We start from the raw sequence: 27657 nt of genomic DNA, 5'->3' as shown, positions 1-27657 counted from the left end.
ATAAGCTTAAAGGGATTCTTTGGATCATTAGAGGTTTTTTTGTTTGTCTGGATTACCATCGATTTAAACCATAAAAGTGCTCACTTTTTACTAGTGTATCTTACATAAAAGATTCAAAAAGTTCTTCCAAGAGGACCTGGCTGCAGACATCAACGTCCAGAACAAGAAGTCCTTGACCAGAACCAGAAGTCCCCACCCCCACATTGCTCAAAAAAATTAAATTTTAACTGGCGATCCAAACAGTTACAGTTTTTCTTGTTTCAAGCTTTTACCCTTGTGTTATCCTAGTCATAGTACATTCATACCAGACTCGATTCGTGCATCAAATTGTGCCTCTTTTGACACAATTTATAGCTAAACGCCTCGAAGCCCCGGCCGCGGAGCAACCGCCGACGAACTTTATTCGTTGAGCACACCATGGAAAACATGGATGATGTTGAGCGAGTACCTTGAAGAGCTCTACAGAGGCCCCAGGAAGTACGTCGCCATGTCTGGATTCACCAGATCCTTTATAGATACTTGCAGTACAGTAAATTTCACCATTTACTGCCGGAGCTGCTGCTGGATGTCGGCCGTTTTAAAGGTTACTTTTGCCTGTGACCCAGTTTATATCATTTCTCTCTAGCATTAACCTGAGAGAACAATAAAACTGGAGGATCTTTTTATTACTGTCTCAATAAAAATAAGAAAAATATAAGATATATATTCATCTCCATGGGCTCTGTGACTGGACCTTTCCAGGAAGGGGACAATTAAACTTGGTATTTTTGGTCTTTTAGACAGTTTTGTTCTTTATGGTTCAAAAACATTTGAATTTATTCGCGTATTGTTTGACGGAATGTGAATAAAAAAAGGTTATCATGTGTTTAAAGCACACAACACGCATCCCTCGATTTGGTTCACCTTTAGCCAGTCATAACTTGGTAGAATCAATCTCGTGATTGGTCGTCTTTTTGTGTGCATCACATGTACATGAAGTCAAATACAGTAGAGACACAACAGGAAGAGAAACTGACAGTATGCCAGAAATCTATTATTCACTTCCCGATTGACTTTTATATCTTATTATAAACATAATCTTTTTAGTTTCTGTGATTTTTCAGTCAACATTGCTGTTACACTCAGTTCTCAATCAATTTTCAATGCATATCCGTTTATTTTACATCCATACTTTTGCACTTGAGGTGCATATTTATTAAACCATTGACAACATCTGAGATTTTGTTTATTTCTGTCACGGAAAGTGCTTGTATATTCTCCAAAAAAAAAGCTTTTCTGGTTTCTGATACCAAAAGTAGTTCCTGTTTTTATGTCCTTTAAATAGTTGTACCTCTTAAGTTACAGGAACAGCATTCTTCCTCCTCAAAATAGACGTATGAAAATGATTGTTGTCATCCTTATTATTATAGTAGTCTAATGTTTTTGTTTATTTTTTGTTTGTGTTGGGATCATATCTGACTGTCTCAGTATAAAAAAGTATGTTTTTAAAACGTTTTTACCCTATTTTACAATAAAAGGGTGCAGACGTTTAGCGGAGTCACAGTTTAGGGTTTTGAGAATCAAAGTAGGTCCGTGTTTGCCTTCAATTACTGCAGTGTACTGTGATTTGAACCGGCACAAGCTGGTCCCATCCTCGGTTACTGAGCCCATTTCACGAAGTCATGTGACTCACTGCCGTTTCTCTTTTACATGTGTTACCTTTGGTCTAAAGGTAAAGGTTCTAAAACACTTTCTCGTACGGCAGGGAAAAGACCAGGCTTCTCGTTTCCTTTTTTGTCAATGTTTACACAAAGTCAGATATAATTGATTTAGATTTTTCAAAGCACTTCAGGACAAATTGGTAAAGCACAAACTAACAGATGAAACTGAAAAAAGAGCTCAAATATTAGTTGTTATGGAGTCTTGTCATTACAAATAACAATATTATCACAAAACAAACGGCACTGTTTATTACTTCTTACTATCTGTGTTATTGACTTGCTTATCAATAGTTGTAGAGGTTTATTCAGACGGTAAGATTATGACATTTTTAGGATTTTGTATCTAGGGGTCTAAAGAACCACTGATATTGTTTGGTCAATAACATGTTTATATTGTATGTGTTCGTTTCATAGTTTTTGTTTGCGATCTGAGCTAAGACCATTCTTAAAATGCATTGATGTATTCTGTTTTGGCAGAGTTCAGGCAAACAGCTTTCAGGTGATTTCCTTCTCAGATTTTTCTTTGTAATGACAGAAAGACGGATGTACGTAGTGAAACAACATGAAATCAAATCTTGTTCTGTTTAATGTCACCATATGGTGGAACAAACCTTGTGTTTTTGCAACAGACAGTATCACAAGTGGAAATGATGAGAATAAAGGCACCCAAGAGGAAGTAGGGCAGCAACTAATGAGTGTCTGTACAGTCCAGTGTGTTTGCAGCTGATTTGGATGTGCTGGGAAGAAGTGAAAGGATCTGCTCTATTCTGTCGCTCCCCTTTTGCCTCGTCTTTCGCTCATTCTCCCCTGCTGTATAGATCTTTTGTGCTCATTGAGGGCAGAGGAGGAGTGATCCTATCTTTTTGGCTTTTTTCCCTCTTGCATTTGCTGGAATAACTAACACTTTTCCAGGCATCCAGTAACAAAACTGTTGTTCTATTCTCTTACTTCTTGTCTAATTTGCTGTTTTTCGAGATTGATTTAAGGTGACGTGTTGAGAAAGTGGCAGGTTTTTGCATCAGTTATTCATATTTTGGTCTTTTTTTGTATTTTTTATTGTCTAGGTTGTAGAAATTGAATTTCTGTAATGTTTGCGTTTGTCATTGAAGGAACTTTTCTATCTCAGTATCTCCAGAAAAGATTGATAAACTCTTATCTAGCAACCCAGGTGAAAGAATCAATGTGTTTGTAAACACTGGCTGACACATTTTTTTAAGCTGATCTCTAACAGGCTTGAGGCATTACTTGACTTGACACAGGAAATGGGTTGACTTTAATTTAACCCGTTGTCACAGCAAATGCAGGTTGAGTACAATCTTGTCTATTAGTATTTGCAAAGACGGATAGATAAAGTCATTGGACTAGAGATGTCTTTAAGTTACTTTATCACTAAAGAAATATCAGACAATGTGTGTTATGGATGGTCGATAATACAATTTTTCACATTATTTTTGCAACCTTGCTTCTTCTTCTTCTTCTTCACTCAAAGCACTGCTATACAGTTATTGAATTCAGGCGGTACCTGGATCTTTGTGGCCATATGGTCTCAGTGTGAACAGACAGACTTAGCTGGGTAAAAAGGACTGGACTAGAGCTGATAAAGTTTTAAGGATTGTGCATTACAGAAGCAAAGAGAACAAATGGCCACAGCAGGAATCGTAAGCAATGTGAATGTGATAAATCCTGGATATGTTGGAAAAAGTCTTGTGGTGTACAGAGGGAATGAAGTTGCTTATAAATACGTGATAGTGAGAGGACTTTCCAGTTCTCTTCTTTTTTTTTGTCTGAGCTCAAGTAATATCACCTTTAAACGATCAGCTGCTGGAATCATTGCATCATTTTTTAAGGTGGTTTTGTTATTGTCACTCTTTGGTTTTCTTCTGTTGGGTTTGAATACAAATAAATCCACAGAAAATTTAACATTCACAAGCTTTCTTTAGAACTTTCTATCTGTGAAAGAAACCTAAAACACGTGGATGCAACTACAGTATTGTAGTTATCCTTGAAATAGCTTTCCTTGTTTAAAAATTGTTCTTCCAGGTCTTCAAGAATGAGCTGTAGTTCCATAAAGTAGAACTCAAGTCCTTGTTTTCCATTACTGATAATACAGGAGTCTCATAAATCAGAAAAGGATGTATATTAATACTAGTAAACCCCTCTATGGCCTTGTTTAGGATGACTAAGTACTTCCTAAACCTACACTGCTTTTTTGTACTCGTACACATCCTTTTATTTAAAATATTGTGGTTCTAACCTAATGTTTTTGTGTGTGTGTTTTAGATAAAGATTGTTGGTTCTATCATCCACTGGGATCCTGGCACTTAAGTCATAAATGACAAGGTATGTAAAGCAGAGAAATTACTTAATTTTATATTTTTTATTACATCACATGTTTACATTTTCTTTTAAGTCCAACTGTACCTTTGGCATGAAGTCCACATTAGTGCTTTAATTCGGTCGCACTTTATTAACCCTTTTTAGAAAAAGTAACATAAGTATCAGAAAAAATACTCGACTTTTGATAAAGCTTTAGCGGCCTGAAATATATTCTGTATATCTTCCAGTTAGAAAAAAAATAGATGACCAAGACCAGCTATCTCTTTTAAAAGCTTTAAACAACTTTTTGGTAACCAGCTCTTATTCCCCTCGAAAACAAAATTGTGGCGTGGAAACGGGATTCATCTAGCATTTAAGTATAATACGGCACCATTGGCAACATGTAGTTATTGTTGGATGAATATTTCAGGATTTAATGAAATGATCATTTAAGCATTTTGATATTGGTTAAGTAGTATACTGTGTTAGATTAAGCAGAAAAAACAGTTACTATAGACATCTACTGAGCTTACTAGCCAATGACGCCACTGGAACTGCCCTGCACAGGTCCAATTTTTGCACAAAAGAACCCAACAAGTCCTCTACGGAGCATAAGGAAATACGATGAACTGCAAACTCATTCCTATATGTCTGCATTATGATATGAGACCAGATAAGACTCAATAAAATACAGTACTGTATATCTTCTAACAGTAGGTTCTGCTTTTTTAAAAATTATTTGGACCCTTGCCTAATGAATCCCAGCTATTCTTTGTTGTTTGTCTCAACATTTCTTCAAACCTGGCATTTGTTGGAAAATGTCTTCAATAAGAGATGGACTAGAAGATATGGGGTGTTAAAGATTAGCATGGTAAACTTTAGGACTTTGCTTTCTAAAAAGCCAAACTTGTCAGAGAAGATCTCCATTCTATTACATCGGATCTTTTGTAGCATGTTTTACTTCTACAGCTCTTCTCCTTCAACGTATTTACATCCGTCCCCATTTTTACCAGTGATGGTTTTTGTGGGAAAATCTGAAATGGACTAAGAGGAAATCAAGTGTCTCTGTGATGTTACGCTCTATTGTTCATAACTGGATTTTTAAGCTCCAATAAGCACTGAAAATTGTATTTATTTGACTAAATACAGAAGAAGGTGGTATTTGGCTGCTGGTTCTTTTTTAGATTATTGTCCGTTTCAGAACATGCTTTGGCCACAGCTTGCTTTTCTATGCATGTTTGCTCATTTCGTCTGATTCACAGTACTGTATTCATTGGAGATTGTTTTCCACAGTAGCTGACAGAGGCCTCTGTTGTTACGTTTTTGCATTCTGGTCATGATAGCTTTTGCTTTCGAGCCTGTGGCATTTCCCTTTTGTCTCAATTGTAACATTTACTTGTTTGACTGCTTTGCCTTTGCATGAAATTACCTCATGAGTAGTTTTTTTTTTTATTATTCAGTCATCTAACTTTCAATTCAGATCTGTATAGAAGTCAGCAATAGTCCTCATGTTTGTAATAGAATCACCACATTAGACGGAGCACCAAATCTGTGATGCACTGCTGCATAATGATGATGGACCTTTGAATGTGCGCACATGTTCGGCTTTGATAAATGCACGTGTCCTCCTCTGGCCTGATACAAACTTTCTATTCATTTACACAATAGCTGTGACTGCATACTTGATTTAGCAAGTGAAGAAGGGCAAATCCATTGATTGCTTTCAATGTGATTTCATTTTAACAACCCTGACAATATTTGAAATCTTGTTAAACCTTGAAAAAGTTAAGTTAATAACAAATGATTCTGTCTATGATTCTGTGTTTGAGAGTTTTAATTCTACTTTCATGTTGTTACAGGGTCCATAACTTAAGGTGTCAAGGCCAAACATGTTCAAATTCCACTTGTCTGTGATTTTGTCCAAAGACCTTGCAGCCAGCTCCCCTCAGCTTCTCAGAGAACGATGATTAATTGAAATATGAACTCCGCTGATACCAACGTTTTCTGCAGGAGCTTAACCTTGGGAACTTGTTTTGCAGAACTCATAGTTTCATTCTGTGTTTTTAAGCAGAGAAAATCAGCTGTAGCGAGTCATCTGCTGAGTGGGTGTTATTCAGTATCTTTCTGAAGCATCTTTACGCTTTTGGCATAAATGTTTTTCCTTTTATGTCACCTTGCTGTACGTGGATCGTCACAATGCTTATATGATCAAGTGTTGACAGTGGAAAGAAAGCCACTATAAACCCACGGACTTGTCTTTATATTACAATTAAGATTGTTCAAAATAATGTTTTTGTTTTTTCTTGTTATTAATGTCAAGCTCTAATTGACGTATCAATAACATTTAGTCATTACCTACATAACATATTATTTCCAGTATTGTAGTTTGTTTTATTTTTCTGCTCCTGATGAATTTCCTGTAATGACTTGACGACTTGGGGAGAGCAAATATGAGCCGTTTCAGTTGTCTGTGAGATGGACATTGAAAAAATGTAACATTTATTCATGGGGGATCGGTTTTGACCTAAATGTGTCTCACTTGGTTATCGAGATTTGGCCAATGATTCCCTCTGTCTTTCTGACTTATGTGGACAGATGCACAAAATAAACGAGCAGATGCCTCAAACAATCACCATTTACTGGAGAAGATACACATTTCAGACCCAGTCATTAAAAGTTTCCTTTTTTTGTGAAACGTTTTCAACGTTTTTTATTCACTTTATTGTGATCAAGGTTTTGAAAGTCGTGTAGCTTTTGTGTCCAACGTTGATTTAGTTTTTTTTTTATTCTATAGGATAGGGTAAGGTCACAACAAGCTTTACTGCCTTGTTTTCTTCATCCTAAATTTGACATAACACACAGCTGTCGAACAATGATAACGCTTCAACTATTTACGCAGTTAACGTAATTCCAACAGATTGTGGAGCTAAGAAATTAGTTTTGGGCCGACATGTGCTTGGTTGTTTTTCTCTGCTGCAGAATCAATTGATTGTTAGTTGCTACTGTAAAGCTACATTTCTCAGCTTCATTATCTGTTGGAAAAAACGGTTGAAGAGTTAGGGTCCCTCCAAGACCGTCAACACTAGAGGTGGAAACCTCTGACGATTCAAGAGGCTATTATTCGATTATGAAATGATTATTAGTGTGGCTTCCTGTCATCATTTGAGTTTGGAGGAGTTTTTAGCTGCTAGTCTTTGGTTATAAAATGAGCAGTTATTGTGGATTAGGATTTTGTGGCGATTGAAGTCCAACCGTTGCACTTTAGTGCTAATCTGTAAGCTTTGTTTTCATCCATCCATCCATCTTCTTGACCGCTTCTTCCCTTTCGGGGTCGCGGGGGTGCCGGAGCCTGTCCCGGCTACTGATGGGCGAAGGCGGGGTTCACCCTGGACAGGTCGCCAGTCTGTCGCAGGGCTGTTTTCATTCAAGTAAATGAATTCCGAAGATGACGATTTTCTCAAAATAACGACCTAAAAATGTATAATTTTAGAAAAACCTCAAATGGTGGTGCTCGTTATTTTAACAGAAATGTGTAAAAACAAAACGACCAGGAACAAACGCACAAACATCATCTATAGTGACGGGTTCACACTCAAAAATCAGTCATTATTGAGGCGCAAATAGTGCAAACAATTTGAGAAAATTAGCAGAAAGCAGAGATATCCAATGAAAAACAAAGTTTCTTTTGTTAAAGTTATTATCCAAAAAAAAAAATCATTGGTTTTCTCGAGATGACGCCTTATTAACTTGTTATCTTGAGAAAAGGATTTGGGTAAAAGTTGTCCCGTTCTTGTCTTCTATTGATACAGATTTGTTGCGTTGAATTTTACTTGACCAAATATTTGACCAAGGAAATGTGGCGTCACAGTAAAAGATTAAATATTACATATTTACATTTATTGAGAATCAAAATTTTCCTTTTTAAATTAGCTTCTAAAGTTACTGTTCTTCATTTTTGCTGCATTTAAGAGTCAATATCTAGCATTAGAAACAGAATAGGATAAACAGAAGCTTAACAAAGTAAAAAAAAACGTATAAATATAAAAGTGTCAAAATTCAATAAAATAAAGTTTTAAGTAAATCGATAGTACGATGTGAGCAGTCATCGATAATTAACCGGATCTCATTTCCCTAAGAAGGTAATGAACAGTAGAATGTTACTAAGGAATTTCTTTGTCCTGGTTTGGTGTTTACGCATAAATTTAACTACCCTTCAAAAATGTCTCATTTTATGTGAACTAAATGATGTCTAAGCTTTTAATCCTTTGCAGCTGGTAAACAAGTGTGTTTTAAAGTGGTGCCCAGCGGGATAGTTGGGATGTTTGAAGCTGTCTGAAGTTAAAGTTGTTCAATTTAAGGTCAACATTTTGTTTTTTTAAATATTAACTATCAGGCTAGAAGCTGAGTGAGTGTCTCCTAAAGCAGTCTTTAGATGGGCCTTTCAGCCATCTTTGTCTATGAATAAATGTTTTTTGTGAGTACTAATGATGTTCTTTTAAAGGAAGTTATTTAAATGTGTACAAATTCTTGCTTTATTTTATTATTTTTAATCAGAGAACAGTTGAAAAACGAAACGTTTTATCCTGTAAATCAGCTTGACAACCATGGTGAGCTTACCCCACGTCTCAGCAGAACTGTTGTCAGTCTTCATTTAGCCAGGAAGTGGTTTTCAGAGACAAAAGCAGGTACGTAAGATTCAGACTGAGGTTTTGATCAGGAAGCTTGCATAATTCACCTTGACGCCATCAGTCAGGGCTCACATTGGCTGCTAAATTGAACGTCGCTGTTATTTACGGCCTTTTCCTGTGGTTTGATGGTGGATGATTCTGTATTTCTGATGCTATGCAGCGATCCTTTACTTACTGTCGTTTAATTATGATTCAGAAATACTTCATGATAAGAAGGAAATTAGGTTTAATCTTATCTACCGCTATCAATACTTAAATAGCTCACAGCTAAGATTAATATTCAAGAATCTTTACAAGTCTGGAGACTCTTTTTCATTCATGATTGTGATGTTTAGTGACTCAGCAGAGACTTTATTTGTGCTACCACGTTTGCCTTTAGGGGATCTCTAAGAGCAAAACCCAAACTAACTGAAAACAAGGCAGCGATGATTTACCTCTGGCCCAAAAGCGTCTAAAGATTAGAGTAATTATGAAGGGCATCTCAAACTTGAATGAATCGTGTATGTCCTTGATTCAAACTATCAATCTCCTCTTGTCCGAATCAAACTGTTTGAATCAATCATGATGTTGTTGAATTAACTTTTTAGTTTTACCATTTTTGGTCAACAAATGACTTCATAGCCTCAGTTTTTATCTGTTGTCTTGAACGGCGAGGAACAAGGATGCTAAGACTAGCTCCTACGCTCACCAGACAGAGTATCAGCTACTGATGACTGTAAACGTAAGACGGCTTCTTTACCCTGGATTCCGACCACATTTATTTTCGCTGAAAGCTCACATCCAATCTGCAGACACTGCGTGTCACACTACAACAAAGTTACCACGCAACGCATTGACACCTCCTAGAGGGACCAACCACAACTTTTTCCATGCCAGACTTCACTTTTTGCTCATATAGTACATTTATTTCACCTTCATTTATACTGCAAAAACACTACTTTCCAAAACAAATCAAAAATGGGATTTGAACAGAAAAATCGGTGAGCTTTTTTAGACAGAATATTAAGAGTATTACACGTATAACCACATTCTGCTGACATAACTGATGCTTCAACAGTTCTTGCTACGGGTCTTGAACAATAGTTTGACTAACAAAGGGAAGTAAAAAGATAGGGTTGAAGCGCCCAGGGTTTTTGTGTCACAGAACAGTCGGCTAACTTTCTTCTAAAAATCAAACTGGCTCACTGAGAATAATGTCCATCTGTTTACATCCAAAAATCAAGCTTGTTTAAAAATGTGAAGTCCTTCTGAAGAGTGTATTTATCCAGAGTCTCCGGTTTCAGAAAAAGAAATCGGAAAGATGCTGTAAAAAGCAGTTGGACGCAGATCGGATTACTCGCCCTCATTTCACCACATAGTCAAAGAAAACAGTGTTGGTTTTGTTCTGAGTCGCACCAGACCACTGAGACCAGAGCTTACTGGTGAGAACAAAACTGGAACTTCAGGTTCCGCTTGGCTGCATTCCCTGTGAGTGATACTAAAAACAGGCTCGCCTTTCTACCTGATTCAGCTCCGTTTCAGCCTCTGTTACTTAACTTTTGCAGGAATTAAGTCTTTTTTTCCCCCTTTTTTTGGGAATCTGGTATTTTTAGGGAAAATGAATGCTGCAAGCAGTTGTAACCAAAAAAAAGAGCTTATGTGTCGGTCTTTGTGTTTCCTGTTTGGACAGTATACACATAGCTCTGTGTGGCTTAGCTGCTGCTCTGTTGTTTTAACCCAATATCCCACTGTATTATTAAAAAGTAGAACCACTTGTGTTGTGCCAGCTGCAGTGGATTGTGATACTGCTCAAATTTTCTCTTCCTAAGAAAGGCTTCCGCCTTGCAAGAAAATCTCTAGCGTTAATAATAAAAATAAACCATTTGAATTAAAACAGTTTATGTTTTTATGTGTCCAGAAAGTTCAAATTTGTTTCATTGAATGTTTCTAGGTTGATTATTGTTTGTAAAACTCTAAGCCACATAATAAATTTAGAATTCCAGTATAGAATTTTAGTCTGTAAGCGGACAGAAATTGTGTAAAATAAAGAAAAGTGTGTCTGAAAATAGCTTGAAGATGGTAGTTTTGCTATTAAAGTAACATACAACTTAAAAATCTATAGTTAAGGGTGCAAAACACTGAATTTCAACAGTCCTTCTAATATTTCTGTCTTTGGGTAATACTTTAACACCAAGTAAAAGCTCAAAAATCCTCTTTTTTGTCATGACTGTCCCCCACTGCTTCCCTCTTACTAGTAATTATTAACTTCTTAGTTTAATACGTTTCCTGGTGTGAGATTGTTCTCCTGTCTTATGCATCCAGCATGTTTTAATTTCTGCCCTGACCTCACCATATTAGGACTTTGGATGTGAAATTATTAAATTTATTTTTGTTTGGATTTCTCCGGATGGATTATCTTTGACTAATTAAGGCGCACCAAGCAAAACCACCTGTCCTCTCCACTTAAGAACCCATTCTCCAGCAGCCGCCATATTTCATTTATTTCCTCTGGATTCAGTCATCCTTCTGCTTCTACCCTTAAGCCACCTGTTGTCCTTCACCCATCACTCCTTATCTAACACAAGCAGCGTTTCAGGCCCCCGTCTGGTCCTGCTCGTGCAGAGATTGCTCTACTCCCTGTTTTGATGAATTGCATATCTGAGCCAATAAAACTCTTTCAGTTTCTTTTTGAACATCTCATCTTTTTAAAATCCAGACAAACGTTACACTTTTGGTAAATTACCAAAAACTAAATCAGCACTAAAGCTGTTCAGTTCCAAATAAGGCCAATTTAATCCACTCAAGGCTCAAAGTTGACTTCTATTCAACTTCGTTTACATGAAAAGTCAGAGTTCTTATAATAATACAACTCATTAAATGAAACGTACAAGCTAAAGAAAAATGTACATTTGGGCCGTGAAAGAGATGCTTTGATTTGTTAGAGTAAAACTGAAGAACATTCATTAGTTTGAGGTGTGTTTTTTGTAACTGATATTTTTTATACCAATTAGGGTTGAGCTAATATCATTTTTTCTGGCCGATATAAAAAAAACAATATTTTTTCTGCAACTGTGGTCGATAGCCAACGTTATTTAAGTGTCCACAAAACACAAAGTTTAGATTTTCTTTTTATTTCTTGGTTAGAAATGCACAACTTTTCTTTTGCTTTAAAATCACATTATAATTGACTTTTTTAACGTATTGTCAGGGATCTCATAAGAACAAGTATCACTTTAAAATGTGAAAATATATCTGAAAACATTTATTGGCATTAAACATAACAGTAATTGAAACCATTTATTGACTATTGGACGTAACTGTAAATAAACTTTTCATTGCCAGGAATCTATTAAGAACATGTATCCCCATCAAATATAAAATATACATGAAAACAGTCAGAACAATGACTGACTGACTGTAAACAGAAGCTTCCAAGTGCCTATTGGAGACAAATATTTATGTGGATTTTTTTTAGTATTTGTCCAATACTGATAAACTAATTATGAAAATATCATCCGATACCGATACTGGCATCGTTATATCGCCCATCCCTAGTACCAATCCTACACCTTTTTGTGCAGACCTTCAACCAAGATCTCCAGTTTTGGGATTTGTGTTAAAATCCCTTTGAATCGTACCATTATTTTTAGGGAATAAATTGTGACTTTCTTTGGATGTTTTGGTTTATTCGTTAATGGCTTTTTGTTCTTTCTTCACACAGAGGCAACAGCATTAGTTAAGAGGGCAATCGTGTGTCTTTTTCTTAATGCACTGTTATTGTTGCCATAATCCGTAATGTAAAATTTCTGCTGCGGTCCACCAATCCTTTTACAGGCCACACAATCTGGATCAAAATCTGTTCTCATAAAACACGAGTCATTGCATCCTAATCACATTCTGCCATATCAACCAGATGAGTCCTATAAATAACACAAGCTGTTCACCACTGTCAAAGGATGCACTCATTTCAGTCATTCATGCTGCGTTTCCATGACACACATTTGCAAAACTTTAGCGAAATTCTAGAAACGTATAAAAAGAAATGCAATTTCATAGTTACACTGTTTCTATTAAATCAAAATTATGTGAATTAAAAAAAAACAACGCACGTGATTTATATTCAAATGTCTGCCACTGCTAGCGCTCATCATCTTCTATCAAAGGAGACGTCTGCGTCTTGTTCAGGCCATGGAGCGGTAAGCTACTTTGGGAGGGGCTAAGAGATTTTGGTCAATTCTGGTTGGTGATTTGACAGAGGAGCTGTGGATCCAACAATTCCACATGACGCACTTAACTTTTGATGAGCTGTGTGATGCTGTGGGACCTCTTGTGGCGCCCACTCGGCTAACTATGCTCTCAGGTTGTTGGTCACATGACCCATTTAATTCATGCTTCCATTGTAGTTTTACAAAATAAGTCAATTTTGATACAACTCAAAAATCACCTCCTACAAGTGCAATTTTTTTTCATAAATGTGAGTTTTTTCAAAATTGTTTTCCATTAGGCAAATTTATTATGGCGAATCCAATTGGTGCACAATTTTATAGTCAATGGAAACACAGCCATAAACATTAGCAGTAACAGACGTTACAAAGATTTATTTATTTGGTTATAAATAATTTGAATTTGTTTTCCATACATTTAAAGCCAAAAATGTTTTCGAATACCTTATAGAAAGATTAATTAGTTTTGTTTTTTTTCTCATTCATCTTTCATTCAAACTTTTACTTTGTCCACATTGGGAGTTTAGCAGCAAATGTAGTTACTATGCACACTCAACTGTCTATGACTTCCCTTTTAGTTAAAGCTAAATCTCAATGGTTGTCACACACCCGAGTGCTTGAAATTTGTTCTCAATTGACCCATCTCCTGGGGGAGACGGACACAGCTGTGCCCCCCCAATCTAACCCCTTATTGCCAAATCACGTAGTGAAGCTTTCAGTAGCATTTTTAGAGTCCTTGGTTTGACTCCACCATGGATTTGAATCTTCTTTATTAGGCCACTGAGGTGGTTTCCTGTTACGCTGTTAAAAACTCAATAATTCTAACTAAAATAGTCTCAATAAAGATGTTTTACAAGTGTGACATCTAAAAAAAGACCCTTATAACTTTTTTTTTTTTTGTAAATCTAAAAGAACAAATTTTGCTTAGCTTTTGCGACTGCTGGTTGTCATGGTTACATTTACTTTATTCCATTTGCCACATCAGTCCATTTCTCATTCATTCTATCACTTCAGTTAAGAATACACTGTTTTGTTTCACACTTTTAATTCACTTTACTGTAAATGAGTTGAGTTATTAATGCTTATGTTGATTTATATAAATATTTATTTTAAAATCTGTCAATACTTGTATCCTTACATCAACAATAATGTCTCATACGGTCTTTTTTTTTTTGGATTAAGATTTACTATTACTTTCTAGAAGGAGCTTGTTAAAACTACTTTGCTTTTCCAAGGAGTAAAAATGTTCCCTTGGTGGTTCAAGGGGGGAATTAAAATCCTGGTGGTTCTAGTATAAAGGGTCTGTTCTACCCCTTGACCAAAACTTCTCTACCATTAGGCCCGACCCAGGAGGCGCTTGAATTACAGAGACTCGTAAGAGAAAACGTTTTTTCTGGCTGAGGAGGAGAATGAAGAAGGAATCTGAGTGGCTCGCCCTCTGGACTGTTTCATTCACTCCATTCGCTCCAAGGTTCATTGCTAGGCTGCAGAGTCACATGCCCGCAATTCACGCAATCCCACACATTTTTGAAATGTATGAACAAGTACAGCCTCTGTTTCAGGGCACTCGCACTGTTCTTGAGCAAGAAAACTTTGACTAATGTGACCAACTTCGGCTTCATGAGTGTCATTATTTAAAAGAATGTTTTGTAATTTTATGGAACATTCCTTTGTGCGCAAAGTGTGCTGTCATTGTATTACAGATGGTGGTAACGTGAGGAACAGCTGATTTTCAATGCTTACTAATGAGCTTCATCCTCTGCGATCAGCTGTTCAGGGTAAAAGGAATGCATTTATTTTCATCCTCGCCATTGAAAATCCTGTTTTTAGAGTTTTGTATGTGTGGCATTTTCTTATGAAAGAGAACAAATGTGACAACAAATCATTTCTTTTGTGCATTTCCGCGTATTTCTCCTTTTTAAATCGCTGTCAATCAAACTGTCACAGACAGACTCTGTTTGAATTAATGACAGCTCTGCTGCACATGCACTAAACTCTCCATCTTGCCCGGCTAGCGTGTCTAGTTCAGGTGTCAGTAAAGAAAAGATGGCATCTTCCCATTGACTGCTGTCAAATGGGCCGCCGTTCGCATTTCTGTGGTCAAATCAGCCGTCACTGGATTTTTTGTCTGAGTTTAATGCAATACTTACTCTGAGAAACCAATGGATTGAATGTATAGATCACTGCAACGTCCATAAACATTGGAGAATTAGCTGAGAGGATCTTTGGTGAACTGGAAAGAAAAAGAATTAAGCTTTTGGAGGAAGTTCGGTCCATGATCCAATCATAATCAGACAGTGGGGATCAGGGCTCCAAAAGCCACGCCCCCTAAGCGGAGATTTTGGAACCAGAGGCTTCAGATCAACATGAAAAATGACTTTTTAAGATATTGAGGTTGTGGATTTTTGATTGGGACTTTAAGGTGGTTTAGAAAATCTGTTTTTCCGAAGGATGTATACTGTATTTGATTCCAAATAGTTCTGTCAAAACTTCTTTTATTTTTAGGATTTTCAATTAAAAAGCTTTGAGTTTCAATTTTGTGTGCTGCTAGGTTTGGGTTGTCCGGGTCTGTAGAGGACCTTTGAGAGAATCTGACACATCTTAAGGTGTGTCTTGCAGATCTCTTTAGGCTTGTATAGTCACCTTACGGAACATCATAAAAATGTCAAGTAAGCTTCCTTTACGCCACTCTCTAGTTTTATTCAAGTCCAATTCAGCTTTAACACATCCAGCACCACTGGCATCTGAACTGTTTCCACTTTTGGCCAGTTGTATTGACCACATAGTTGGTTAAAATATTTGTAACTCACTGTGTTGTCAAACAGCACATTTTATCCAGAAAAGGCCACAAGAGCATTTTAAGCTCTTGGCGTTTTATTAGTTGGGTTTCCGCTTTTTACTATTTCACTGCTTAATGATGTTTTGCTTGAAGAAGTAGGCTAAGAAGGAAAATCTCTGATCAGAGCTTAAGACGCTCGGAAGCTCTGTTGCATGTCTTGAATTTCCTTGCTTTGTAAATCAGAAGCTGTGTGATCATTCCGGTTACATGTAGGTCAGAGGATGCATTTATGTGCAGTTATCATCACTACCATGCTGCCTTTCAGAGTACTATCCGGGGTTGCTTCAAATGTTCAGACTGGGGCTGGCAGTTATTCAGGCTATTTGTCTTCATTTTATGTGGAGGTAAGCTGCAGATGGATAAGCAAAAGTAAAGGTTGTATCAAATGATTATGCTGCACATGAACTTTTTTTTTGTTTTACCAACATATTTTTGATAAATGCGTCAGCTGCACAGAAGTATTTTAAAGCTCTGTGCTTCGGATTAATTAAAAAATGGACTGGATTTAGCAAATCGCAATTCTTTTCAGGCAAAAACAGCTTTTCTGTTTGTGCTTAATGTCAGAATATTTTATTTTCGTCCAGAAAGTTCCACATTGTTATGTCTTAGTCACTAGTTATGCAAAAATTGCTTTTCATGACCAAGCAAAACTGGTTTTATCAAATCTATTCTGTAGTTTGGACGCAATTATTGGCAATTTGGATGATTTTTTTTAAATAAACAGATTTTCAGCAAATTTGAACCTATATTTCTTGTATCAATAGTTAATAAAGCTCTCGGCTTTACAACTTTTCTGGGCCTTTAAACCTTTTAAGTTTCACTCTTGGAGCTTACACTACTAAATGTGCTGCAGTCTATAGACGGATCTGAAAGCCTTTATGACTTTGCATAAAGGCTGTTGATCTGGTAACCCATAAAGTTTGTTCACTTGAGGAGGAAACTGTTTTGTTTGAAATTCATTATCAGCAGTTTTTCTTTCTCTGTCTTCTGTGCCGATTTTGTTGTTGTAAAAGATCAAGTGTTTGAGGGTAACTTAGCCGAAGACTCTTCTTCCTTTGGGTTGAGTCACTGAAAGGTCACTGTGGCTGCATTTACATGCACTCAAGTAACTTTTGACAGTTGGCTCCTTTCAGTGAAGTGTCTAAAACAGCATGGGTAAAACGTTTGGTTAAGTCTCCACTGAGCGGTACAGTCCGGTTCAGTATTTTCAGCGTTTCCTTTGTAAAATGGACCCATTAAATAGTTCCAATTTGTACCTCTGAAGAGCCCCCGATCAGTTGTAGGTCCACTGAAAAGTGGAATGGCGAGCCACCAGTTGATTGGCAGAAAGGGATGACATTAGAAAGTGCTTATATAATGCTAGTTTGTTAGCATTCTGCGGTATTCATCTCAGCCGCCTGCAATCTTCTTTCAAACAACATTAAATTTCTGTCATGCACAATGTACCAAAAGTAAAGCACAAAAAAAAAGCCAAGCTGCTGGATGACCTCCATCGTTGTTGCTTTTCTAGTTGTCGCTTTACAATGACACAATGACACGCTAGCGGTCTACACCCTACACGTGCCGTGAAAACAAACTGTGCAGTGGAATCGAGGTTTAACTGTGGAACCCATACCACTCCCTACCGGCTCGGACCGCTCAGTGGAAGTGCGGCTTTAAATTGAACCAGAGTTTGTTTCCCCCGATAATCTGGAACAACTTTGTCTGAATACACTCAAGTAGACCCTGGTCCGGGACCAGGAACCGCTCTTGGGTCCATCTTTTTAGGTGCTCTGTTTGTTTCCAATCACTCTGAGTTTAATCCGTCTAAAGTGAATAGGCTATATGCTCGGAAAGGAGCAACTGGACCAAAATGGCCACCATTGCTGGGCATTATGGGATGAAACGGTGTAGCGGAGCAACGATGAAACAACTCATTGACATGTGGTCTGATGAATGTAGGCTCATTAAAACAACTTTTAACATGATATACATTGCAACTCACACCGTTTCCCAACAATCAATATGACAAACATTTATCGGCGTAACTTCTTAGCCGTCATAGCCGTCTGTATGTTGATGCAGACGTTCAAAATTGGTCAGTGAAGTATAAAGTTTGAGTAAGTGAACTATCCCGACAAGAACAGCAAATCGTAGCACTTCTATTATTCTCTCTCTCATTACTTTGCCCCGCCCTTGTAATTCCTGGCCAATGACTGAAGAGATCTTTAGTCACGTGGTTTTGTTTACATGCTTTAGTTCAAACCAGAAATGTCCGTTTGACAGCAGTCTGACTACAGAGCAAACATAAAGTTCGGGACTCGATCTCAACCAAATTAACCGGGCTCGGTCTTAACCAACAGTCCGACTGATTGATCTTTTTCCAGTCTGAATACACACCTTAAACACAATCTGGACTGACTTTGGACTAGTTTTCGTTGCACTTTGCTAAACATTGTGAACAAGCTGTTTCTTTTTCACCCAAATAAATAAAAACCTGTCAAAACTTTCTGCACTTTTCTTTTTTGTCTGGTATTTGAGTTTAAGGAGTCCATCTTTGCCTTTACCAAAACAAAACAGACGGAGTTAAGAGGATCACTTAGTTTGACTTTTCTAGTGTTTTCGTCTACACAAAGCTTATTGGCGCTTTGATGGAAAGACCACAGTCTGTGATGACAGTTAGTTTTTTCAAAAACTTTCCAGCGGTTCATTTAATAGCTTCTCTGTCATCTACAGAAACCCTCAAGTCACTCAAACATCGTTTGGGATTTCAGAGATGGAAAAGAAAAAACAGAAATGTTGGATTTCTTTGCAGATTTGGAAAAAATGTGAAAGAAAATACCACCGTCTTTAGCTGAGGGTTCAGCTTATCAACCAAAATGCACAATGTACTTCACGAGGAAGCGAATGTCCGTCTCACATTTGCAGATTGCTGATCCGTTACATGTTTGTGGTGGAGAGTGCAGTTTTTTAGTGCAGTCACCTGCTAAGGCATCAGAATTTGGTAGCTAAAAACATTGACTGTGCTGATGAACTGTTCTGGTCTTTGATTTAACTTTGTAAAGAAGAATGTTCCGTAAAGTTAGTCACATCATGAACATTGCTGATGTATTCTCCATTCAAGCTTCTACTGAAACAAAAATGCAAAAATTCTCTAAATGTGCTGCAATACATTCATGGTTCAAATTCTGTTCTGGCAACAGTTTCAGAAAACCTGTTAAAAAATGTTAATTTGATGAGTATACATCCTGGAAAACAAACAAGTCTTAACTTCACAAGCAAATTATGGTTTGAATCAAGGATTCTTTTTATTTTTAAGAAATATTACAAAACTTAGGGAAAAATCTTAAGCCAAACTTTGACTTTTTTAGGCAAATTTGAAAACAAAAGTAACTAGATCCAGATCAGTTCACCAGGTAGGTAATAGTTTGTTAAATTACAAGATGGCTCCAATTCATTGTAAAGTAAAACAACTGAACTTCTCAACAGAATTTTCTTTAAAAAATATCATACATTGTTATTCTCTTCATTCTATTTCTCACTGTCAAAGTTTTCTATGACAAACATTATAGTATAAAGTCATCTAAATAATCCTGACTGACAAATCCTTTTTTTGATCCTCTGTATATGCAACAAACCTGTTGGGATTTTTTAATTTGCTTTTTTAATTTAAAATGCTTTTTGATTGACAGGCTACTTTTGAGTTCTTTGCTACTTCATGACCTCACTGGGTGTGTTCGAACAACTTAGAGTTTTTTTTTATCCTGCGTGTTCTTCTGAAAGGCAGAGAGACCTGTTTACTTTCATATTGAAGAAGAAAAAAAATATTGTTTCTAATATTTTATCGGTTTCTAAACTGTAAAGGTGACAGCAACTTCCGAGTCCATTGAGGGTCATGGAGTGAAGCGGCTGCATCTCTAGAGTAGCATAGTTTTGTCTTGGAGTTCCATTCAGACTGTTTTTGGCCACCACACTTGTATAAACGATTGCTGTGAGTGTGAAAAGTGTTCTGTGAAGTATTTGTAACGGTGATGTAAACTGTGCACTTACGACGTATGGGTGATGCTGTCTTATGGCACCCTCTTGCCACAGTCTAGTCCAAGGGTGGCCAACCCTGTTCCACGAGAGCCTCAACATCATTTCCTGCTCTCCTTGGACTGCTTGATGCTTACAACCTAAATCAAGTGTGTTCAATCAATCAGGATGTGGAATCACTTGAGTCAGCCAATCAGCAGCAAGCATGTCAGGAAGAACTGGAAAACAGGCTGCGTTGATGCTCTTGAGGACCACAGTTAGCCAGCCTTGTTCTAAGATTCGAGTATTGGCTCCTTACTGACTGCGCATGAATGCCGTGTACGTGACACGTAGGTGCCCATTGGATGCCCGTAGGATGCCTTCACAAACTACACTCTGATTGTCTAACAGTCCACTAGTAGGCCACATCCATCACCTGAACACCAATTTATGGATTCCTTGCACAGTACACAAGATATGAGGGGGCATAAATGCCCAACATTTTCTCTCTACAAGTTCATAGAGTGGTCAACAAACTTTGTACGTCCTACACAGGTATGTCCAATTTTTGCCCACAGACGGCTCATATCCCCACATAGGTTTAGTTGTGACAAAGGCTTAAGACATCCAACCCTATGCATTTTTTGATATTTCCTTCCTAAGGTGACATTTTCAACTGTTTGACTTTTCTGTCTCTAAAAGATACCCCACATATTTTCTCATGACAGCTTCTGTTTTTCCTCCTGATTGCTTTTTTTTTTTTTTCTCATGATAACCCTCAACTACACCATTTATGTGCATTTCTCTCCTTTGCTTCCAGCCTCCCCTCCTCTCTTTTCATTCTGAAATGCCTGCGTCATCCATATGCTCAGTTCTCCTTTCTCTGGGTAAATGGAGCCAAGCTCTGTGTCAGACCCTCTGGTGATAAACCCGATTACCCAGAGTATTTATACACAAGCTGTCTGCTTCTATGGCAAAGGTTGCGTGGGAGGCTGACAGCCCTCTCATTGCGCATACTTCATAAGTGTGGTCGAGGGCATAAATGAGCTCAATATTCATGCGTTTGAGGAATTACATGAGATAACTTTAGACAGATTGTGGTGCATATTTGTAATACTATGAAAGTACATACAAAAACATACAGTATGTCTAGTAAATCAGAGTTTGAGTAACTTTTTGTAGAATGTTTTATGGTTTCTGCTCTCAGATGAATGTTATCACAGTTTTACAACTCAAGATACAATGAAAGAGGTACCCTGAGATTATGCAGTTTGGCAGCACTCAGGTTAAGACAAGGGGGAGGAAGAGAAGCCGCATTCTCTAAACGCTACAAAGAACAAAGCCTCTGTTGACCACGGCACATTCCACGTCGTGCACTGTATTTGTTGAACTCCTGTGCCGTAACCCCAGTTTTGATTCATGTATGTGTCTAGTGTCTGACGATTCCCATCTCAGCCCCAAACGTGCCAGAGCATAAATGTTTGCTCATAACGTTGGCTAGCAGTCACGATGTCTGTCATGGTTGGAGCCTGAGCGTGGGTGCCACTGTGCAACTCTACAATATACACATGAACTTGTGGTTTGTTTTGGTGCTGAAAAAGAAAGAACTGATTTTATGATTTTAGTTGGGGATAGACAAACTTTTTTGGAAGGCTACTCACCGGTTACATAAAAAAACGTTTACCATCTGTGCTCGAAAACCACTGATACATTTGAGGTGATGCTTACTCCTGTCATTGTGGGTAAAGTCACAATTACATCACTATGAAAATCATGACCAACGTTCAATCAGGAGAATTCTTAGTGCTGTAGATTCTGAAGTTCATCTGCAAATGTTTGTGCGTTTCATTGAGCAGTTTGTGGATTGTCTTGTTGACACAAAAAATCTCGAATCTGCTACAGACCTCCTTGTTGTGGCATTTGGAAGGTGTTTGTCTTGATCAAAGTCATTCTATCTCGTCTGTTTTTACCTACTTGTTGGACTGTTTGAGTGATCTTGGAGCGAGAATGCAACCAGAATTACTAAATAATTACTTTTGTGTCAAATAGACAGATGGAATTTGTTTTTAATATTTTAAATTAATTTGAATTCACATTTTGAATTTTGTCTCCCATCTCTACTGTCAATGAATAAATTAGAAGATGGAAATAAACACTGTAGAAATGGTTCTTAAGAAAATAGCTACAGTGAGGAAATATGTGTGCTCCTTTAAAGGAAACAGGATTATTTGTGTTTTTATTTTGTTTTTTTTACTTTTGATGCTGTACCAAGCTGTTTTGAGTTCTAGGCAGAAGACGCAATGTGTGTGTTGTAGTTCTGCTTGACAGTTTTAGGATTTAGTTGTGCCTGAGCTCTGAAGAGAGAGTTTAGATTACCGGTATGGCACGGCTCAGTTAATTCTGACAACCATTCCCACTTAGTTACGCCTCGTTCCCACTGAGCGGTTTGTTTTCACGTGTAGACCACTACCGTGTTATTGTGTCATTGTTGTGCAACGGCTAGAAAAGCAACAACAATGGAGGTCATTTAGCAGTTTGTCTTTTTCGTGCATTACTTTTTGTACATCGTGTATAACAGAAATTTAATGTTGTTCGAAGGAAGATTGCGGGCGCTGGAAACGTTAGCTTAAAGGAGCCATACCATGATTTTCTTAAACCTTTCAGAGTGAGCTATATCCATATATATGATCTTAAATTACCTTTGGAACACTAAAAAACAAATTATCTATGAAATATTTGTTATTTTTCGTACGCTTTTTTTTCCTACCCGGAAGTAATACGCTCATTTTCATGGGTATGGGAGGAGCTGCTGCAGACAGCGCAGGTTTTAGAGGATTATTTTTAATCCTTTGGGGTTCTTTATAGAGAGGAATGAACAGTATAATACACTTAAAACTTCAAAAAGTAGAATTTTCATGATATGGCCCCTTAAATGAGCACTATATTGGTGCTTTCAAATGTTATCACCACTTTCTGCCAATCAGTGGGTGGCTATAACGTCCCTTCGCTTTTCAATAGACCTACAACCAATGGAGGCCCCCAAGATGGGTCCATTTTACAATGAAAAAGTTCGAAATATTGGACTGGCCCACTCAGTGGAAACGAGGCTTGGGTATCAGACATCCTCTAGTATTAGTATGGATTGCCTGGTATTGGTAGATTTCCTCAGAATTGATGTTTACCACACAAACATGTGATTCTAACGTGGCAGTGTGGGAAATAGGCTCTTGTGCCTGTCTGTATTGTGGTGCTACATTCCAGTGTGGCCACAATTTTGAAATGAATGACTCAATGTTGCACCAGCACACGCAACCAAACCACCATGGTATAGTTTATGTATCTGGGTATATGTCGGTTTTTGCCCACCGCCCCGTGAGCGCACTATTGTAGATGAGACCATTAAAAATTGACTTTTTTTGTGTGCAAATATTTGAAGAATTTAACAAAGGATCTTCATTTGGAAGTTAAATCAATATTCTTCATTCGAGGGAGACTTGGACTGAAAGGCATCAACACAAGAAAAAAAAAATACAGTTTAAGGAATAAAGTAGAAATAAAAAACTATTAAAATTGACAGTATGACAATAATTAAAAGGTTAATAAAGGGCTTTAAAGACCTCTATGCCTCTATATGTCTTCACATTTTATTGGTACACTGCAGTGTTTTCTATGCTGAATTCCAGCTCAGCATTTATTTCTCATTTAATTTCCATAAATATAAGTATTTTCACATCAGAAGGACAAGGCGAATCGATGATTGATCTGTGGGTTTATGTGCGGGAGATGGAGTGGTGTGTGGAGCAGCAATATTTACAGCAGGATAAAACAGAAATACTACCCTCCACTAAAGAACTGTTAATATTCCGTAGAGTAAACACACAGATGGCTCCTATGGTTGAGAGGAAACAAAAACAGTTGCGCCATTATCCTGTTACTTTGTTCACATCCTCAGAAGCCACGTTTGTCTGTTTTGATTCACGTTTTCCAGTAGTTTTCTTGGACATCAGGTCAATTTTAAATCATATGAGAAGTCGTCTTCTGCTGTTCCCGCTTCATAAATAAGCTGAACCACTAGTTACACATGGTTGCGATTTAATGTCCTCTGGTCATGCATGAGCCATGTTTGTCCAGTGCTTTTGAAGTGCTCTTTAGCAAGTGCAGTGATCTGTGCAGTTCCTTTTAAAATTAAACCTCCTGACAAGCTATGGTTAATGAATCTAATGGAGTATTTACCTTAAAGATGCACTTTTGATTCAAGAAATCCATCAACAAACTCTCATTTAAAGAAAAAAAGTTTAAGGCAGAAACTTTTAAATCAATAGAAATTCATTATTTTATTAGGAAAATTTCCCTTTTGTTGAGTTTAAATCAAAACTTTATGTGAAAACGGTTGTTTCATAAGCAAACTGATATTGTTTTTGATTAATGTTTTAAATATGTTGATAAATCTGAAATTGTCTTTGACTCAAGATTCAAAGAACACACAAAAGTTTGTTTAAATCAGCGTTAAAACATTAACATTTCGGTAAATAAATGGGATTTGGTGGTAAAATCTCTTCTTATCCACTTGTTTTCCTTAACGTCTCTCCAGCCGGATGATTTTCCTCCTAATAAAGCATCTGCTAACTGGCTTTGTTCCCGTCAATCTACTGTGAAATCTTAATATTCCATAAGGTTAAACAATGACTAGTACTTTTGAAGCCATTTCTGTTAAGTCGCATCAAATTTGTCCAGACATTAGGCTAAGCTTTTAAACAAAATAGTTTGTTTTTCCCGTCCTCTAGAATGTAAATACTCGCAGCAGAAGTTTACCTCAGAGTGTCTAAAGCTCCGTTTTCCCCTCTGCAGTGCCTGAGGATGTCCAAGCGGAGCTTTTTCGTTCGGCTGGTGCCGTGCCGCTGCCTGCGCGGTGAGGAGGAGGTGGTGACATCGCTGGACTACTCCCATTGTAGCCTGGAGACTGTTCCTAAGGAGATCTTCAGCTTTGAGAAGACCCTGCAGGAACTGTACCTCGATGCCAATCAGATCGAGGAACTCCCTAAAGTGAGATTTATTTATTTTTGTGTCCTTCTCTGTTTAATAAAACCTCTGTTTTCTGAGCGGATTTAAACTTTTCCTCGTGTCTACTTTCTATTTGTTTAAGACAAAGTCTCTTAATTCTCTCAGTTGCTTCCTCTGTTGCAAATAACAAAACTACCGATCTTTGAGAACCAAAATATTGTCAAAACTATACACACAAAGAGACATTTGGTCAAGTTACTTATTGATCAAAAGAAAGTTAATTTTTGTGACCATTAAGTCATTCATTTATAGTAATTAGCTTTTTTTATTAGCAAAAACTGAATTACAACAGTGTTATATTTTCTTTAAATAAGAACTTTAACTTTTGACATACAAGTTCCTTTCAAAATAAAATGCACAATGAGTCAAATGTGAGCCTCCTGCTGAGGCAGATTTACTTGTTACTAAAACAAAAAGTAACAGAACAAGAATATTTATTCTGACAAAAAGATTCTGAGTAATAGCTGTTTGTTACTCAATAAAAATCTATGGAATTTTGGCTTCTTGGAGCCAGCAGGTACTTCCTGTTTTGAACGCCAGGGGGGAGGGGTCACTCAGTCCAGTTCTTATATACAGTCAATGGACAGAATTGGTTTAAAAAAAAAACTGCTTATTTTTCTAATACAAGATACCACAGGTAAAAAAAATCTAAATCTGAGGTAAGAAACTTAACTGACATACCAATACGGTTACAGCGTCTGCATCACAGCTACAGCATTTTTTCATCTACCTCTGTTACAAAAAAATTTAAATAAAGAAATAATCAGAAATGTAATTTTAAGCCTTATTTTCTTCATATATGTTCTTTCAGAAAAATTCCATTAAAACATGTTAAAAACATCAAAATTTAAAGGAAAGGTCAATAGATAAAAGTAGGGGAAGTTGTGGATTTTTGTATTAAATCCAATAATTTTTATAATGTTTTACAAAAGTATCTGATCGAGACTCTGTATTGAGTCCATAAAAATCAGATTGTGACATCCCTAGAAAGAGCCTCGCCATCAAAGAACTCCTTTAAGTTTTAATCTTCACAAACAAAATGACTTAAAGTGGTTCAGACGTTCTAATGGGTCGAGTAAGTGCCTCTTAAACTCTTTATATGTGATCACAGCTTCACTGAAATGAGCTGCTTGTTGTTTTCTCTTTCACCAGCAACTGTTCAACTGCCAGTTACTCAACCGACTGAGCGTGCCAGATAATGACCTTGCAGTGTTGCCGGCAGCCATCGCCAACCTCGTCAATCTCAGGGAGCTCGATGTCAGCAAAAACGGTGAGCAGGAAGTCTTCCTCCACGTGGAATCTAAGGGTGGTCACCTCAAACGTTGGCATCCAGATAAGAGCTGGAGGACGGCCCCCACACCTGCTGGCGTCCGTCGATAAAAGACGTGACCAAAGAGGAGGAGCAGTTTTGGAAATGAGAAAAAATGTTGTGGTGTGTTTGGGTTGGCAGATGTGTCGTGGCAGCATTTCTGAAAGCCTCTGATGCGATGGATAAAGAGAGCACAAGTCCAGACCTGCCGTATGCTGAACATCATGAACATGTTTTTTTTTTTTCTTACCTGGTTCTCTGAGAGGATTTCTCAGAATGGGATAGTAAACTTTAAACTCGTGAAACATGACAGACAAAAGGCAGGAAGTAAACCTTCAGATTTGGTCACGTCTTCTGTCTTACAGTCGAAGTTTTGTGGGTTTGCCTGCAGATCCCCCCACATTTATCTCACCTTTATAGTGAGACGCTCTCACACTGACACCTTTTCTGCAGGTATCCAAGAGTTTCCAGAGAGCATCAAGAACTGCAAAGGCCTGACAATAGTTGAGGCCAGTGTGAACCACATGCCAAAGTGAGCCAACTCCTCCTGCACCTTCGTTTTTCAGTAGAAGAGGTGAAATCTGGTGCTGAGGTTTTCTTTGCTTTCAGGCTCCCAGAAGGCTTCACGCTGCTTCTGAACCTGACACAGCTCTACCTGAACGACGGGTACCTGGAGTTCCTACCAGCCAGCTTCGGCAGGTCGGTTAGCACAAACTGTTTGAAGATCAGGATTATCAGCGTTATGGAATAATTCAGTATAAATGAATTATTCTCATAGGATTCTGTAAAGAAAGTCATCTAAAATGAATGTTAAATGTATGAACTTTTTATTTAATGTTATGGCTGTGTGGTTCTCAGACAGCAGAAACCTCAACAAATGTATGTCAGTCTGCAGATCCACACGTTCATCCCTTAATTCTTTTAAAAAAAAGTACACAAAACTCTTCAATCCTGTCAAATTGACATAAAAAATCCAGAAAATATCATAAAATAGTGTTTTTTCCCTTTTCTATAAATAATAATAATAAATAAATCTATAAATAATAATAATAATCTATAAATAATTTCCCATCATGTTCGGTTTATCAAACATATTCCCTCCTTTAGGACTTTTTCTTTCAACCACCGAGTGGAAAATGGCCGAATGGGCTGACGGCACCCGTCAGTCTGATGCGTTTGAACATCCGTTTGGGTCATCATTTCCTCTGAAACTGTCTGAAAACTGGACGTATTGTTGATGTAAACGTGACTGCTTCCTGCTTGCAGGTTGGCCAAGCTGCAGATCCTGGAGCTGAGGGAGAACCAGCTGCAGAATCTGCCAAAGTAGGTCTTCTTCACCCTCACGCGTGCCGCTCCTCAGACACTCAGGATGTTTGTTTTCATGACAGAACAGCTGAGGAAGCGCGTGGAGAAGCTTCCTCACGGTTTCCTGGTTACTTTCCTGTCGCAGCTCCTGAAAATGTCTCTGTCCTCCGAGCATTTTTAGGTTTTTTTGTGTGCACCTCCGACTTTGGTATTAAATTTCTGTTACATAACCCCCCCCCCCCCC

General features: G+C 37.6%; 1 protein-coding gene across 2 annotated transcripts in view; it reads left to right on the top strand.

The window, feature by feature from the left end:
- Positions 1 to 27657, top strand: part of erbin (erbb2 interacting protein) — a 62274-nt gene that overhangs the window by 6978 nt on the left and 27639 nt on the right. For both annotated transcript variants that reach the window (XM_036214563.1, XM_024298873.2), the window contains exons 2-7: positions 3981 to 4040; positions 24587 to 24781; positions 25952 to 26069; positions 26562 to 26640; positions 26718 to 26807; positions 27375 to 27431. In XM_036214563.1, the coding sequence (XP_036070456.1) occupies positions 24596 to 24781; positions 25952 to 26069; positions 26562 to 26640; positions 26718 to 26807; positions 27375 to 27431 (530 nt within the window). In that variant the 5' untranslated portion in view covers positions 3981 to 4040; positions 24587 to 24595. The remainder of the gene's footprint in view (positions 1 to 3980; positions 4041 to 24586; positions 24782 to 25951; positions 26070 to 26561; positions 26641 to 26717; positions 26808 to 27374; positions 27432 to 27657) is intronic.

Source organism: Oryzias melastigma, linkage group LG12 (assembly GCF_002922805.2).
Source record: "Oryzias melastigma strain HK-1 linkage group LG12, ASM292280v2, whole genome shotgun sequence".
NCBI lineage: Eukaryota > Metazoa > Chordata > Actinopteri > Beloniformes > Adrianichthyidae > Oryzias > Oryzias melastigma.
Note: the sequence above shows the minus strand (reverse complement) of the source record. Positions and strands in the feature narration are given on the sequence as shown.